This window comes from Diuraphis noxia, unplaced genomic scaffold, assembly GCF_037042655.1.
Source record: "Diuraphis noxia isolate RWA-SAM2 unplaced genomic scaffold, SU_Dnox_SAM2 contig0004, whole genome shotgun sequence".
NCBI lineage: Eukaryota > Metazoa > Arthropoda > Insecta > Hemiptera > Aphididae > Diuraphis > Diuraphis noxia.
In genome coordinates, this window is record NW_028301714.1 from 60097809 (window position 1) to 60116517 (window position 18709).

At 29.3% G+C, this 18709-nt stretch overlaps 1 protein-coding gene across 3 annotated transcripts; it reads right to left on the minus strand.

Moving 5' to 3' along the window:
• Nucleotides 1-1338: 1338 nt before the first annotated feature.
• Nucleotides 1339-13172, minus strand: pygo (pygopus family PHD finger). Of its 3 annotated transcripts, XM_089226196.1 has the most exons (8): nucleotides 12273-13172; nucleotides 11799-11896; nucleotides 11596-11712; nucleotides 9657-9826; nucleotides 5543-6468; nucleotides 2977-3122; nucleotides 2456-2558; nucleotides 1339-1561 (listed from the first exon to the last, which is right to left on the minus strand). In XM_089226196.1, the coding sequence occupies exons 2-8, from the start codon at nucleotides 11834-11836 to the stop codon at nucleotides 1550-1552; spliced, it is 1512 nt and encodes a 503-aa protein (XP_089082322.1). In that variant the 5' UTR covers nucleotides 11837-11896; nucleotides 12273-13172; the 3' UTR covers nucleotides 1339-1549. The 3 variants fall into 3 exon arrangements, with proteins under 3 accessions (XP_089082322.1, XP_089082320.1, XP_089082321.1); XM_089226194.1 differs by lacking the exon at nucleotides 1339-1561 and having other exon boundaries at nucleotides 1647-2558; nucleotides 12273-13167; XM_089226195.1 differs by lacking the exon at nucleotides 1339-1561 and having other exon boundaries at nucleotides 1647-2558; nucleotides 11968-13167.
• Between the last annotated feature and the right edge of the window lie 5537 nt (nucleotides 13173-18709).

Genomic DNA, 18709 nt, shown 5'->3' on the forward strand with positions numbered 1-18709 from the left:
GTGGGTTTACAGTTATTTATTTCATACTAAATAATTTGAAATCTAAAATTTTTATTTTGTCAGACCCGCAAACTTTATAATTTTGAGAATGTGGCCTCGAAATCCAAAAAGGTTGCCGACCACTGTTGTAGAACAAACTTTTCAAGTTTTTCGGCTGCATAAATTATAATAATTGTATGTTTCAAAGTTTATGTTACAATTAAAGATATACCTATATATTTAAATACATTTTATGTAGAAATTATTGAATAAATTTGAGATGAAATATAATTTTTTTATATTTCTCATGAATTTAAATAAATTATTTTATTTTGTTTTTGGTAGATAAAAATACCAAGTCCATTTTGTCCAAAAGTTAACTAATTTCTGTTGAATGTCACTAAGATATGACCCTAGAGCATATTGTTATGATATGAATATTGAATAGGTGGTATATGATATAATATTATATACTATTGGTAGTAAGAGTGCCGTAATTACGGGGGGGGGATTTGGGTGTCGTATCCCCCCCATGACCTTTTTTTTTAAGACTGGTTAACTACATTCACCTAAGTACTTCTTTATCTAATAATATTATTATAATTTTATATATATATATATATATATATATATATATATATATATATATATATATATACATATATTGAAATCAAATACCTAGGCGAATTAATATTAATATTATTATAAATAGTCCATTTTATACTTTATAGAAATAATACAAAATAAAACAAATCTTTTATGCTAGTTGTACAAAAATACTTCGTAGGTACCTAGTTCGTTTAAATGCAGCCACGCAAGTTTATAAGTATCATTATTGCAATATGTTTTGTGCATGTTTTGAGTTTGTTTATGCATTGTGTAGTGATACAAAAATAACCACCGAGCAGTAAAGTTTTATTTTATCGTGGATCGACGACGCTCGACGATTATCAGATTATTTTATCTAGATTAAAGACTATTGTCATATCTATCCTATCCTACCATTTTTCCGTAGTCCTATTGAACTAAAAATAACTTATCGATTACTTTAAGTACACTTAATCGGAATTTATTCCATGTCTCATGTGTACATAAATATATTGCTCTGAATTCTGAAAGGTGCTTATAATAAATACTTTTTATTTTTTTTCATGGGGGGGGGGGGGTAAAGGTAAAATGTCAAAACATTTTACCCCCCCCCCCCCCCCACAAACATGGCCTAATAACGCCACTGGTAGTAACATATTATACAATATAATATAATTAATTTGTTAAAGTATAGTTTGCTATGTTGTTTTATCATGGTATGGTTATCATTGTTATCAAATATTTCTATAAATTTGAAATAAATACTGAATGTTTTAGCATATTAATTATAATACAACTAAAACTATCAAAAATTTCACTGAAAACAATATAATATAAACTTGTACTTGAAGTTTTTAAAAATACACCATTCAATATGATCAGTTGAATATAGTAATAAACGGTGCTTGGAACTTGATGACATTTATATTCCAGAAAAAAGACAAACTGATTGTTCTGCTAATTGCTCTAGATGTACAAATATTCACTGAACAATCTGCAAAATAGTTTGATTTCATTATTATATATTAAATTGAGTGATACACTGCTGCTAGAGTGAATTATAAATATACAAAAAATGATTACAAATTTTATATTTTACTTTATTTAGTTACATGTAACACTTAGAACTTACAATCTCAAGTTCGTAAGTTTCTCGATTTTAATATATTTTTTAATTGAACTAACTATTTACAAACATATTGATTGTGTTAAATTATTTTCTAAAAAAAATTTTTTTTTTTTTCAATACATCATTGATTACAAACACAAGTATTTATAATCAACGATAATAGATATACACAAATATATAATAAATCATGACATTGTTAAGAGCATTCTGCATTATATAAAAACAATTCATTTGTGAAAAAAGTAATAAAAGTAAAATAATAAAGAAGATAAAAGTGGCAATAAGACAATGCATTAGTAGATAGAAAAGGAAAAGGCCCAATTTGTTGTATATTCGAAGGAACTTTAGATTTTTTAAATGCCAAATAAAAATCAAATGGCAAAACGCTCAATGTATGCAAGTAGTTGAAATACTGATGAGTACAAAGGAGGAATTTTTATACGCTACACATCATCATTTTGAACCTCAGTCGTAACTCAATAAAAACATAAATGTAATATATATATGCACACATAAATATAAAACAAATATTAATAAGACTGATAATAACTCAAAAATAATTATTTTTGATTTCATATAAATTATAATCATACACAAATAAAAAGTATTTGAAATTGTGTTAATGCTCGTAACTGAGATTAAGTACTTAATCCATTGAAAGTTTGAAGCACTGTAAATATTGTAACATTCAGTGCATGAAAGCTAAAGTAATTTAGGGTTGAGAGATGTTAAATATATTCGTTAGGGTTTGTATTTTACCAAGGGTATATTTTTTGTTTGTAGACATTTGTCACACACCCACTCAGCGTATACTTCAGCAGTAAGTAACTGGAATGCAGGCTCCATCAAGCCTGTACAAACCCTGAAAATATTAACAATACATTAATAATATAATAACATTAAACACAATAGTAATGATGCACAATAGTATCAATAATGATTAAATGCTCAGATATTTATGGTAGTAAACTATCGAAAAACCATCAATATTGATATCAATTCGTTTGTATTTCTTTTAACAAAAAAATAAAAATAAAAGTTTCATTAGATAATGTCAAACAACAATATAACACATTATTAGTCTGACAGAGATATTATAAAGAGTTAGTATAGGTCCACCCAAAAGAAAATCTGTTTATACGTTTCTCTCAATATTATGGAATTGATATTATTTGTTATTTAATATTATGATACAATACCAATTAACCTTAAGAAATGGTTGTGCAACACTATTCATCATTCAATACAAAATTTATTTATTTCAAACTTTTAATAAATACCTATGAAACCAAAAATTACAACCAGATTCACATAAAACAGCTTGATCATTGTCATGAACTTCTTTATGACAGTTACCACAAGGATAAATTGGTGGGGCATTTGGATTTTGTGGATTGAACACCATTGGTTGATCATGAGGGTATATCTGAAAGTTTATCATTAAACATTAAAACTCAGATTATAAACAACTATAATTTATACAAAGTTATACATATCATGTCATACATATAAATATACAGTGAAATATCAATTTAAAGAAACACTAAAATTTTCAACTAAACGAGCATGAATTTGATTAGGAATATTTTTAATGCATACAGCGGTACATACTGCTGTAGGGGTTGCATTTCTATTATTTTGGCGACATCAATGCTACTAGTAAATTATGCGTGGTCTTTTAGGGATGATTATGACTCTAAATCTCAAAAAATTAAAATTGCTAACCTTTTTGTTTCCTTGAAATAAACAGCAAAAAAAAATATTTTTTAAATTGGAATTGAACCCTTTTGTTTTAGTTTGAATTTGAATCTTGTTTTGAAACAAAAACACTTATCTATAAAATTTATGAATTTACTAAGAAATAAAGATAATAATTTACCAATATTTTAATTGTCATAATATCTTTTGATACATGTTTAGAATATGAATAAAAAATAATAGTCAAATCCCACTTTAGGTAAATGATATGTGTTTTTTTCATTACACTTCAGAGAAAATACAGGGAATAATTTTAATTGGGTAAAAATTCAAGCTCCAATTTTTAATAATTAAATAAAGCAATAAAACCATCTACAGCCAATTCATTTTTTCTTTAAACACATTCATTATTATAATTATTATCATTTAGTATTAAGTAGGTATTCTAATTTATTGATAAATAACAGATTAGTCGAATAAGATTAAATAATGTCAGGTATACAGTATACTATAAAATCCATTAAACATATTTATTGAGAACTTAATGATAATTATTATATTTCATTTAAACTATTATACATTATACCTACTAACATAATAACAACTATTAATAGGAATCAGTTAGGACCAGTTATTTTAGTCAAAATATATCAACCTATTAATATGATAATACTTTGTTTAGTTGATTAGAATTTGTTATTATGTTTACTTGGGATTGTACAGTTCACTTTTCCCAGTTGTCCTCCCCAATACCTATTGATTTAGTTGGAATATTTTAAAATTTCAGAGTTTCAAACGTCGAAAACAATCAGATATCCTTTAATGTAGACTGACCAATCATAAGTTGACATTATAGCAAATTTAGATTAGTTTTCTGAAATATTGTCACATTATTAGGTCGATCGGTAGGATGAACAAAAAAGTACATACATGAATTGTTTACAATTCATGCGTACAAAACCAAGGCAGTGTGTATAAGTGTGTGCGGGAGCGCTATTATTTTTACACACAGGAATACACACTAATCATCACTTACTATGCACAAATGTACAAAACCCACATGCACGCAATTTGAAAATTAACCAATTCAAACTCCATAAAAACTGTCAGTCACTGATCCCCTTAATACATATAAAATTATATACATATTATATTTATTTTATAACTGATCTTAGTGGCTATATTCTAAAAAATCCATATCAAATTGGTTAACAATCCAAAATATTTAGAAGTACTTCAAGTTAGGTAAATCATATGTATTCAAGATCGTGAAAGCCCAAGCTACTCCAAACTTAAGTAAAAAACTAGGAAGAAATATTTGAAATCTAAAACAAATCCACTTGTCTATATGAACACAATGTTTTTTTATCCCATTTCAAAAAGCATAAAGTGTGGTAAATTGATAAATATTATTTTAACAATAGGCACATTAAAAACTTTTAACAGAACTGATAAATGTGTGTTTTGTGTAGGTGACCAGTTTTGATACTGAATATATAATTATTAATTAACTTATTGTTTTACCAAATTTTACCTCTGGGTTAAACTACTTTTTTCTCTCCTTTCCAGTCTTGAAAAAATTAGTATTCAATAACAATCTCTTAAAATCATTCCATTAAACTTAATTACACTGTTTTAATCAAAATCATTATCTCAAAATATTAATTTTAATTATATAGTAATGGTGGTTAAAAACTATTTTCATTGGTAATTGTTGAGATTAAATAAGAGTGAAAATAAATCATCAGCACTAAATATAAATAAGAAAAAAAACGTTTTTTTTTTTTTTTTTTTTTAATAAAAATGTATCATTAATTCAATCTATAATAGTACAGATAAGATTTATACATTTAATTTATTTATATATTATAAATTTAACCAGAACAAAAAAAAAATTATGAAGTTTATGTACTCTGTTCAATGAGAGAGCCTGACTAACTCGGGCATCCAAATGAACGTGCTCTGCTGTCTCAAGGTCTAAATTATCTCGGATACGGTGTACCTGACTGGCGTATACAACTATATAACGATTCAACAGTAAGCTCTCACACTGGTTAAGAGGTGGGAATGAGCAGTAATAGACAAGTTTGTGCTCTCTCATTGGACAGAGGATAGATTTAATAATTAGTTAAAAATATTTTCTTATACCTTTCCAGCAGATACTGGCATTGGCTTAGAATTAGGTCCAGGTCCATATCCACCTGGTTGTTGACTATTAGGTATTTGAGAATGATGCATCATTGGGGGCATAAGTCTATGTTGTTCAGAAGGTTGAGGTGGACCTCGCATCATTTGGGGACAAGGCATGCCTCTTGGACAGTTCATCATATTATTAGGCCCTGGCATACTATTGCACTGCTGATTTGACATTGGTTGCCTACAAGCCATGGAAACAGATGTCATGTTGTTGGATCCTGGACACGGAGGCCCACGTACTGGACATCCGTTATTGTCTACTGACATGTGTGGACTCATATCATTCATGTCTGCTGAACTAACTGGCATATTCATAGACATTGGACTATTTGTTAAAGGTGAAGGACCCCCTCGACCCATCATCATGGGACTACCACCAGGACCTGAGTTAGGATGACCATTAAGTGGTGAAGGACCCATTGTCATGGGACTAGACATTGGTGGATGGATATTCATATTGGTATTTTGAGGTATGGGACTACCCATAGGTGAAGCACAATTCAGAGATGGTTTTACCATGGCAGCACATTCCATAGGGCTGTTGCCACGCATATTTGGCACCATATGTGGACTGCCCATAGCAGAAGGACTTCGATTCATAGATAATGCATGTGGACTGTTTCCTGGTGCACCACAACTCATCATAGGGGGTCCACATACCATAGGATTTCTATGTGGGCTACTACCACAAGGTCCACCCATTGGGCTACCCATAGGTGGACCACAATTCATAGGTGAGCCACCCATTTGGTGACAAGGACTACCAGACATCATGGGTCTAGAATTCATCATTTGTCTATTCATATGATTTGTGTTCATCACTTGTGGTGGCGGGGTGTCATCAAAAGGATTTGAAGCAACTATAGTATCTCCATAACCTAAAAAATATACATATTTATTAATAACATGAATTTAATATAATTTATTATTTAATCGACTAAACACAAAAAAATAGGAAATTGGACGATAATAGTGTAATAATTCACTAAAATACAGGATACTCAGACATCAATATAGATCAATTATTGTAATGACATACTAATATATACAAACAACAGTATCATTGAGTAGTTAAATAAGGATTAACAATATTCAAGCTTTAACAAAGTCAACAGTAAATGGGAATCCATGGTCAATGTGTAGTTGACACGAGTAAATGGGTATCAATGGAACTCTCCTTATTTAGTCTTTATTAGACGCCTATAGCTACAATTGAAATTTTAATCAGCCATTCATTATCGTATTAGCTATTATGTCAAATCTCCCAATTCACAAGCGGTGACAGGCGCTTGTCAGTAAAATTATGGTTGCCACAGGAACGTTTATGTAATTAACAGCAATGATGAACATGCTAAGTTAAGTTTTTCTTTTAATATTAGCGATTTATTATTTATACTAATGAATCCATCTTCAACTAATAACCATAGACAGAACATGCTAGTAGTTTCCGTGGTAAACAGTGGCTGCGCTGCACATGTTGTTCCATTCTTCTGCGCATGTGCATAGGACTAACTAGGTCGAGCATAAAATTATTTAATACGCTTATTATTTTAAAAGAAAAAAGTTGGAAATAGGTATGCATAAATATGTGCAAAAACTTTTAAATTTCCAATCCAGACACCACAAAACAAATTTAAAACGAATCAGACTTATTCTATTTACTTTCCGAACAAATGTTTTGAAAATTTGAAATTTGCAAATACATAGTCCCGAGCCCTAATTATTATGTTACAATATTATTATAATAAAATAAATAAATAAACATATTTTATGTTAACAGAAATGAAAACACTGCTAAGAGGATAGCAGTGACCGCACCACCCAACTCCGCCAACCAGTGATGATCCGTCTATGAGTATAAGGTCTATGCTAATAACATGGTATTTTAGATTCTTAGTAAAAGGAAATCGAGGATTTATTGAATTTTAATGTAATGTTTTTGTTTTTGAATTGTTCATTTTTATAAATATTATAACATAAATTTATGAGCTCATGTATGAATATTTTTCTCAGGTAGAGGCGCAGTTTAATTTTTATATTTAAATTAAAAAAAAAAAAAAAATAAATAAATAGATTTTGTTGTAATTAATTAGAAATTTAAATTTTTATATTGCATGGAGATTTTTTTTCATTAATTATGTACAGCAATCTAAGCTGTATTTATCATTATAAGAATGTAATAGCAAAATATAATATTTGTTACATTATTGTCCAGTCAAAAAAGGTTTTCATACAGTATAATAATTATGCTATATCATAATTGTGTCATATCTAATCACATGTAAGCTTATCACCATGTTCTTGACAAATTAGATAAAGTTAGATGTTTGTTTGTATTATAACTACAAAGTACATTTAGTTAACAATTGTTCGTGACCTACTAAACTATGTAAAATATGTGCGTGTAAATGAATCTTTTTTTTAAAACTTATTTAATTAACATTTTTAAAGTTCCAACATTTAAGAAAGAAAGTAGATTGAACAGAATTTTGAAAAAAGTGATTTTTAAGGCTTCTTCTAAAATACCTAGCAAAATGTTGAGATCTTTGTAAAAGAAAGCTGATCCACACATGCACAATGGAAGTAATTTGAGAAAAAATAATAAAATATAATTGTAACATTAAAAAAAATAATTATGAATACAATTCTTTAATTTTTTAAAAGCCCTAAAGTCTTGGATTTGTTATAAACTATTCATGAACATTCTATCCTACTATATTTATGTGTTAGCAGTCTAATGTCTTGAATCAAAAATGTTATTCAGTATTAACATAGGTATATTTAGTATATTATAAATGTTTATTTTATCATAAATGAAATAAAATAATTGTATGTAAATAGGTATTTATAGATATTCAGTAGTTGACTTGGGGGGGCACGGGGGGGAACTGAGTACCTCACTAATTTTTTGGATACGCTAGTGTACCCCTACTTCTTTTTTAAAGGGGAACGCATGGGACGGATTGTTATGTAAACTTTTAACTCTCCACCGCCATGATTATGTAAGTTTTATTAAAATGCTAGGGACGCTACATTTTAAAAGTAGCTAGAATACCTCTACTACTTTATTTCTAAGTCAACCACTGGAGATATTAATTATAAATTAAGCAACAGTTTTAGCTAAAAAAAATAATTCATTAAATTTCTCAGAAGATTTTTAAAAATGTTGTAATATGTTTGGAGTAGTAATAATATACTAAATATAAAAAAAAAAATGATTTATAGTAATGTTTTTATATTGAGCTTGTATTAAATAGTTTTTAAGCGTATAGCACCTGGAAACAGCTTATTTGGTTTATTATTTATAAACATAAAATGCAATAAAAACCTTTAAATATTTGAAGCAATATAATACTTTTCTTTAATATTCAATATGAATTTTAGGGAGCTATTAGTATTTATACTATTCTAAATTTTTTATTGGATTTAACAAGATTTATTTTATGAAATGAGTTTTAAGATAATGAATCTGAGACTACCTATAATAAAAACTAAATAATTATCAAAAATGATAAAATAATTATGTATATTTACATATTTTAAATGAATACACAATTTGACATTAAATTGAATTTAGGGCTAAAATTGCTGACATCGAGTACATTAAGGTTTAGGTTTTAATAGGAATATATTCTAACAGTGGCGTGGCAAAGAGTAATTTCAGAGGCAATTGCCTCTGGGATTTTTCAAATATTGGGGGGTGGGTATCAAGGATTGTACTATTTTCATGCAAATACATGTGGGGTGGGTCATCTATATGGGGGGTTGCCTCTGGAATATTTTTAGTTTACCACGCTACTGTATTCTAATGAGCATATTATTAGGTTTATTACAGGTGTATACTGTATACACTACTAATCCTTACATATTATTCCCATTTTATGTTCCATGTTTAGTATCTGTATGTATATTATTCTCCAAACATCCATAAAAAAAAATACCCTTACTGAATAAAATATTGTTTTGGTTCATTAGTTGAAGACCAGCATAATAAATATCTGATATTGGGGAAAACAAATATTGTAACTCTCGCTTAAGTATAAATAGTATATTTATTAGATTTTACCAGTTAAAGGTGGTGGAAGTAAATCTTGAGGTGATGGAGGCGGTGGTTGAGGTGCATGATTAGTCACAGTAGCAGCATTAGAAGTACGTCGCTTTTTCTTAGCTGGGGGTGGTGGAGGTGGATCTGGAGTCATCATTGGTGATTTAAACTCATTGCCCATAGGCAACATCCTATAAAATTGAAATAGATAAACACAAATTATAAATTTAACAAATTGTTCAAATATTTATTTAAGAAAAAGATACTTAAAATTAATAAAAGTTATACATACAATTTATTTTATTAGAAATAAGACATTGAAGTCCTCATTATTGATCACAAGGTACTAGCTTTTAATGTATTATTCAGTACCAAATGAAATTTCATTTATCTTAACTTATAACGATTTGAGGCACTCAATTATACATAAAAACATAATACTTGAAAAAAAATAAAATGTTGAACCAGTTTTCTTAAAGGCTTAAAAACATTTTATATTAGTGGCCAAAAAAAGTTTCCAATTCTTATTCAATAATTTCTTAATTTATCAACTAAACAAATTTTAATAATTTTTTTTTTTTTGTGAACTATTATAATCTGTACATTTTTAATAAAATAAGCATAGTTGATATTTTATGTTAAAAATTATGTTAGAATTGTTAATCACTTGAGTTAAGTTAGCGTTGGCGGTTAGGTTAAATTAAATCGAGTTTTATAAAACATCAATGAATAATTACAATAATTTTATCTTAAATTTGTTTGCTATACAAACAATTGTTATACCAATACCTAGCTAAAAAAAAAAATTTAAAAATAACAACACACGATAGAACAATTTGTATTACATACTTCTTTTTATTTATCAGTCTAGTAACCAAAATGTTAAGTTTAACATTCAAAGATTATTTTTCAACTTTTTAATTTAAGGTTTGAAATGCTTTTATTAACATTTCATTAATATTTTAATTTAGATATTATAAATTTCACACAGTCTCACAACAAATTGTTATTTTTAATACCTGTCATCAATAATGAAGAAAGTGGTCGTCCTTATGACATTCTAAATTAGATTATCTTCAATGAAAATTCTATGGTATATCGTTCATTGCTTGTAACACTATCTTAAATCTATTAATGTATATCGCTAATGTGTTAACCGAGGTGTTAACTTATTTATTTACTACATATTATGTTAATATTGTTTTTATAAATAGCTAAAAATTTTGTACATTATACCTAAGTTTAGATGACTTTGTCAGGAAAACTTTATAAATAATAATAATAAAATAATGAAGAAAAAAATAATACAGTAATGACTAATGATACCTAAAAATTAGTAAGTAGGTATCTATTTTTCCAAAGTACCTACTAAAAAAACAAAAATCACGACAAAATTTAATAAAAAATACTTGAATTTATATTTAAAAAAATTATCATTGCATTTACTCATAAATAATCATAAGAACATCACATTACCTATTATTGATAGTAATATTATATCGTTATTAACAATAAGTTATAACGTTTATCTCAAAATTCAAAATATAGCAAAGGTACCACTATTAAATCATATGAATTAATAGTTTCTTTAATTTTAGAGCAAAAATAGAAAAAATAGATGATACAAACATAATTAATAGAATAATAAAAAAAGGCTGGAGTACAATATGGTAATTACCTGATTAATAGTTGAACAATTTTAAACTGTTTTAAAAAAGAGTGAATAAGGATTAGTTAATCAAAAAAAGTAGGTGATTAGAAAAATTTGTTTATTTGTTAATTTTAAGTGACATCAATGATATATAATATATATTTTGATTATTAAGTACCTTTATTACTTTTATGGGGTATTTTCAATATTACTTATTAAGGTAGGTAATACCTAATTTTATGAATTAGGTATAAATCACAAAACATGATTTCTAATTGTTTAATGAGATAAATAAAAAACAATACATACGAGCAGGGTCCACCCATTTTATTAAAATCGTCTGGATAGCAGTGGCCTCTCTGCATATGAGGTGGCATGTCTTGACATTGATTGTAGTACGCCATCTGATTACGGCCTCTCGGTAACCTATATGAAACAAAGACACATGACTGTAACAAGAATGTACAGAGACAGACAACAATCAATGAATCCAGGAACAAAGAGTGACTTACGTGACGTAAGGGGCCATACCACCCATGTTGTGGCTCATTGCTGATAGATCGAACTCAGAATATTGAATGCATCACAGCGATGACTGTGGCGTAAAATTCTGAAAACGAAAAAATAAAAAATTAACCAAAAAATTAAACTCGAAATCAGCAGACGAAAAACAACACATACCTATCCACAATATTTCACGACACAATAATTATTGTTAAACTGAGCAGATAAATGCATATTATTATTAATTGTTATTATTAAAAATTACTATAAAATTAAGTAGGTATGATTCGATTATTTATTTTTAAATCGAGTCTATCGAAGTGAAAACTCGGACAGATCGAGCGACATCATATCATGAGACAGAACGAAAAAAAAAACAAAAATCAAATGTCTACGCCACAGTCGGATGCGTGGAGTCGTAGGTAGGTGTAAAAAGAACCTCCCGTTCGGTCGATCGTATTTTTTACATTTACACCACTCACGGAAATTATGACGGACGATTCGATTCTTCTTTCAACAGTGGCCGATCACTGGAGTATGCTGCTGCTGTTGCTGTAGCTGACACTCGCAATTCTGCCTACGCTGACATCGGCCGGCAATTAATTCCGTTTACGTTTCGAACACTATCGCATAATAGGTATAAAGCGTATAAACGTGCGGTACGTATATTATTATTATTATTAAAATAATAAATATACACCGCCGCGCACCATACACGTATCTCACTCTATGTATATAAACTATTATTATTTATATACATATATGTATTATGTATTATACATCGTGTATATGTATACACCTATACATATGGGTGCAAGACGACGCGCGCGCACGAACACGCACCACACAAACACTCACGTATACAACTGTCGCACACATGCACCGCACGGATAAACTCGGCGCGACGAGAGGAGTGAAGTATAAAAAAAAAAAAAAAAATGAAATAAAAATTTATTGAAAAAGGGCGAACACTCGACAGCCACAATGGCCGTGCTGGACGTGTTGTTCGACCGCGGAGAAGACGATAATGTTAAAAAATAATAATAATGACGCGGCGGCGGCAGTCGGATTCTGTGCGTCCGAAAACGTTGATAGCAGTTGAGGATTTCGTAAATCGCGAAAAATGTGAAACACCGTCGTCGTCGTCTTCAGTCGCGGTGTCTGGTGCGCGGAGTGGAGGGAGGCGACATAATAATAATAATAATAATAAAAATAATAGTAATAATGATAATAATAATGTGAAAAAAATATTCAAGTGGAAAAAAAAAACCAAAACAATAATACACACGAAACGCGCGTCGTCGGCGGCGTCGGTGGCCGGGGGTGATCAGACGGAGATGAAACGATAATGCGCGTGCATTGTACGGGACGAGATACGGCGGCGAGCACGGATCCGCGTACACGCTATATTTAGTAGTTGGACAAGGACGGTGGCAGACAGGAATGCCGAACGAAAACATCAATCGGCCGATACCACGATGTCGGTGACGTTACAAGTGCGGGACGCTTGTAACATCCGTGACGTTTCCCGAGACCGCGGTTACCGCGGTCGAAGAACCGGCTCTCGCGGTCACACCAGTCGTCGTTGTAGTTGTAGCTGTTGGTGCGTGTAGCGCTCGCCCCGCCGCCGCGCCCAGGGTGTATTGATCTCTCAATCGGCGGTAACAGAGCGCCTTTTCTCCCCACCGTTCCCCTGTCGTCTGCATAGCCATCGACTCGTCGTGACGTCGCCGCCGCCGCTGTAGCACAGGCCACACAGCCACACGGCCAGATTGCCCGACGGCTGTTCATTTTTTTTCCACATTATTATAATGATATTCGTTTTCGTGCTCAACACCGCTTCAGCGGTAATAACGTAATATTTACGATATATAATATAATATTATTTATAATCGTGCATTCCTAGTTCTGTATCGTAGTGATAACGGGTGTGGGTTTAGAACAGTGGCGTCGAGAACTTAAAATATTATTGGAGGCTCAGAGGCCGCGGAGCAAGCATTTTTTCGATAACCACTGAACCACCTACCGATTACTGCTATATATAACCCCCGCTTTACCCTCACCCCTCCACCTAGCCAAATCCTAACCCAGCCAACCACAAAAATTCCGAATAAATGGGATTCGGTGTACCTCTTCGTGACTACCCTTCCATCCATCCCTTTCTTATACAAAACTGGCGGCAATGCTCTCAAACACTGCTCTTCCCACGCCGCTGTATATTACTTATTATGCTATATCATATATATGTGTATTTGTGATGTCTATGTGTGTTGGTGTATATATTGTATACCACATATTATACCTGTGACCGAATAAAAACTACCCCGACCCGCCACCCACGAGGTTCACCGTCACAAGAACACTGTGCACGTACAGCGCGTATATATATTATACACATAATATATATAGTCATTTGATATATATATATATAATATATACTGTACACCCAAGACGTTAAGGTTTTTATGTCTGCCGGCTGCTGCAGTATTATATATACGAGTTTTTTTTTTGTTCCGTCTTTCGGTTTAATGGTTTTTCAGCAAATCAGCAACGTCCCTTTATCCCCACTACCCTCGTAATAATTTGGATCAAAATATTATAGAAGAAAAAAAAACAATAATAAAACAGGTTATTCGATGACGGTCAACTTGAAAATATAATAAAACGTGAATATAATATTATACACGCTGTGTATTTTGAGAATTGAGATTGAGAATGATTTTAAAGACGATAAAAACGTCAGAATTCCAAAGTTTTTTTGGTCAACATTTTTATTTTTGACTTAATTACAATACGAATTATTAACAGTATGTATCTTGTTACGAAGTATATTATTTAATTATTACAGAAACCAGTACAATTTATTTTCGACAAATACAAAATACACATATTTCATATGATACGAAGTATATTATTTAATTATTACAGAAACCAGTACAATTTATTTTCGACAAATACAAAATACACATATTTCATATGATACAAGTATTAGGTAATAGTATTATGTACCTATTGTTAGATATTTTCAGGATTATAAAACTCAGAAAACCACAAGGCATACACATTATGCAACTCAATATTATAACTGATATTGTATGCATATAATAATATTAATAATTATTAGATTGTAGGTTAGTACTTAATTATACTTATTGAAAATAATTTGTGGTCTTTTAATGCATACCTAATAGACGAACAAAAAACAGTGGTCCACAATATTTTAATGTCTAGTTGGTTTTAGATCTGTCATATGGTGGCGGTATGTTACACAAAATAATATTTCTAAGGTGAAAGTGCGGGTGACAATTCCACGGGTACCCAAAACGGTACAATCGGCTTGGGTAAAAAAAAAATACCTTCATTACGTCCGAACACCTGACTCCCACGTGTTAACAAAACTACAAAAAGGTTTTACGAGCCGTCTGGTTTTTATGAAACATTTTTTTTTTTTTAAAACAAGCTAACATCGCGATTTGAGATACACTCAGTTTGGTATTATAACTTTTAAAATACTAAAATGTCTATGTTATAATTATTCATCATTAATTTCAATTAACCCTGAATGAAACTTGACTACACACTATTTCACCATTTTATTATTTTTATATAGTTTTATTATTAACATACTATATAATCTATAATTTTCTAAAGGTACCTAGACGCGCGTATAGCTGTATAGGTGTAGTCGTGTAGATGTATAGATATAATCTTATTCTCTAAAGAAAAAAATACTGTTTAAGCTATTTTATTCATAATTGTCCATTTAATAATCTATCGATACTATATAGAGCCGAACAGCCCAAACGGCTACATTTGGAATTTATTTTGATTTAATTTATTCAAAACTATAGTAAAATATCACTTATTTCGATAATCGGAATAAAAATCCCCCGACAAACGACCCCCGAAAAAAATCCACAAATTACATTATTACTCACAACCATCACATGAAAATGATTTATATAAATATTTTTTAAACGCTAATTAGTATCTACAATTACCACATTTTAATATTTAACTACGAATGGTAATATTATATCATATTATACTTATCATTTTAAAAATTGATATATTATAATTTTAAACAAATTCTGTAACGATACGTCAAATAATAAAAATAGTAATAAAAAATATTTCGATATTATAATGATAACAATAATATTGATCACAGTCTGTTTAAAAAATTTTAAATTATTATTGATAATAATATAGGTGGATTGATGGTGTAACCTATTTTACCTTATATTGTATATTATCAAGGGTACACTGCACTACACCGCACAATTACATAACAGTTATGTATCTATATCTTAAACATTATCGTCAAAATGATATAGAAAACGTAATATTTAATTTCAGGGATTTAATTTTTACAGAGTACCTACATAAAATGAGATTTAATTATTAATATAATAATATAAAATATTATTGTTAATTTTTCTAATCATATATATTAATTTTGTAATGATAAGTATAAATAGTATAATATACCTATTTGTAATCTGGGGATTTTTTTCCTAGGGTCGGTGACTTTCTTTTTCCGGGGGATCTTTATTCCGGGATTCCTCATTTCACATTCACACAACTAACGTATATCTATACAGTCTTTTCTAAAGTCATAATATCAGTAGGTATTATAGATATACTTTCGTATAGTTATTACTTATTAGTTAATCTTAATTGAAATCGTGCAGTGTTTTATTATTAAAAAGGTATACAATAATAAAAATGTTAAATTATTCATAGATGTGAATCGTTGAGATTTCGAGGTTATTATAGATTTTCTTTGGTCATCAACGATTTATTTGTGAATGTTGAATAATTTATTCAAATTTTAAAGGGCATAGTATTATAATACCTGTTGTCTCAGTATATATAGTATATGCACACTATTGCATTATGTTTGATACAAATTTACAATGAACGATGTACAGTGGATATCACAATTTATAAATCTTTTAACTATTAATAATTGATATTGATTATTTGAGTTAATATTATAATATATATGTATAACATAGTATTATGTCTATAAATTATACGTTATTACTTATTATTATTTATTACATTGAATACTATACTTTTAATAATTACGTAAGTTATTGCCATTAGGTATAGGTACCTTTTTTATTTTACCTATTAAAAACATATACTTCATCTGCGTTCAAACTCTAATGCTATATATATGTATATATAAAATATATATGATTATTATATTATACATCTATATCACTGAAACAGAAATACGTAGTAGTTTTAATTTTTTCCAATATGTATTTTGTAATATGCAAATGTAGATATATAAAAAAGGTACATTATTTTTTAAAAATTAACTCTTTCTAAAAAATTAATATACTCCATACAGATATACAGATATAAGAAAACTTAGAAAACCGTTTATTACTTAAATCAATTTAAAAGCAATTTTACAAATATTATAGCATAAGTATATAGTAGGTATACACATATGACAGAATCATATTATATTATTATAATAGATGCATACATATGCGATATAGCCGATATAGGTGCATACGTAAAATTGTATAAATTTAGGATAAAAAGCTTATACAAGCTAAAATTAAGGCTCACTTAAATGAAACATGAGTAAACTATATACATAATACGTAAAATGTATTAAGTATATTTGTTTAGGTATGTTGGTATGTAAATTTTGTATGTATAGGACGTAGGTATAATAATATGCGTTTGTTATGATATATATGTACCTATGTAAGTAATAAGTATGTATTATACGTGGTATAATAGTTCTTATAAATTATAATGTGTATATAGTATATGATGATCCACAAAAAGTGTGCTTGGCGTACAATTGAAAAGCGGGAAGAAGATATTTAAAAATAAATGATTGGTGACAAGTACTGGACAACCCGAATAGACTATAAAATCTGATAAGAATTTAAGAATTTAAACTACAATAATGTTAAGTGCATTGGAGCATAAATAACGTTCTAGACATCCGTAAGTCTGTATGGTGTCTGGAGTACTTGAAAGTTGAAATTGGTGCTGGTGGGCGGTGAGTACCTATAGCTGATGGAATTTATAATTAAATAATTATAATATATAAAATAATAGTAGGTAATAAGCAAGAAATCAATACCTTGTAAATGATGTTTACCTATGTTGATTGCGCATATTTCTTGTCCAAAAAACATCAACTTATGTGTAATAGTTCTAATTTTAGTGAGGCAGAATAATTATACTTTTAGGGTGACAGGATACGCGTGGGTCAATTGGCACAGAATAAATAAATAATTCTGTGCAATTGGTTGCTCTGCGCTCCTATTCAAATTTATATATGTATACGTACCAGAGTACCAGTGGTCACTATACTCACTAAACAATGGATATTACAATACCAGTGATACCATTTGGGCCCATGTTATATCAATATGTATCAGGGGCGAACGCAGGAAAAAATTTCGGGGGGGGGGGGGGGGTTGAAAAAATTTAAAGTAGGTATTCATAAATATCATATTATTCGTACTCAGAAGTGTTCCCATTAATTTTTTTGAGAGTATACTATATTATCATCAAATATAAATATTTAATACAGTAAAAATATTTTTCTTATGGTTTATAGAATTAAAGCCAGTAAAGAGTGTGTCAATAATATGGAAAAATGTTTAACCAAATTTTTTATACATTCCTATAATATTATGTATATTTCGTCAATCTTTATAAATATTGTATAATAATGGTATAATATCGATTATGATTGATAGCATACGCAGTATACCCATAATATTGAAAAAAATTCTTGAAAGTATACCGCGGCGTATAGGTATATGTAGCATACCCTATGGGAACACCCCTGTTCGTACTGTATGTCTGTATTACACTTTTCTATATTTTATTTTAGTCACTTATACTATATACATAAGTACATAATACATAT

Excerpts from the sequence above, each read along its gene's own strand:
- pygo (XM_089226194.1), bottom strand. The coding sequence starts at position 11,836 with ATGAGCCACAACATGGGTGGTATGGCCCCTTACGTCAC. Across the intron at positions 9,827-11,595 it reads AAAATGGGTGGACCCTGCTC|GATGTTGCCTATGGGCAATG; the intron begins GTATGTATTGTT and ends TCAATTTTATAG. Across the intron at positions 6,469-9,656 it reads ACTTCCACCACCTTTAACTG|GTTATGGAGATACTATAGTT; the intron begins GTAAAATCTAAT and ends TATATTTTTTAG.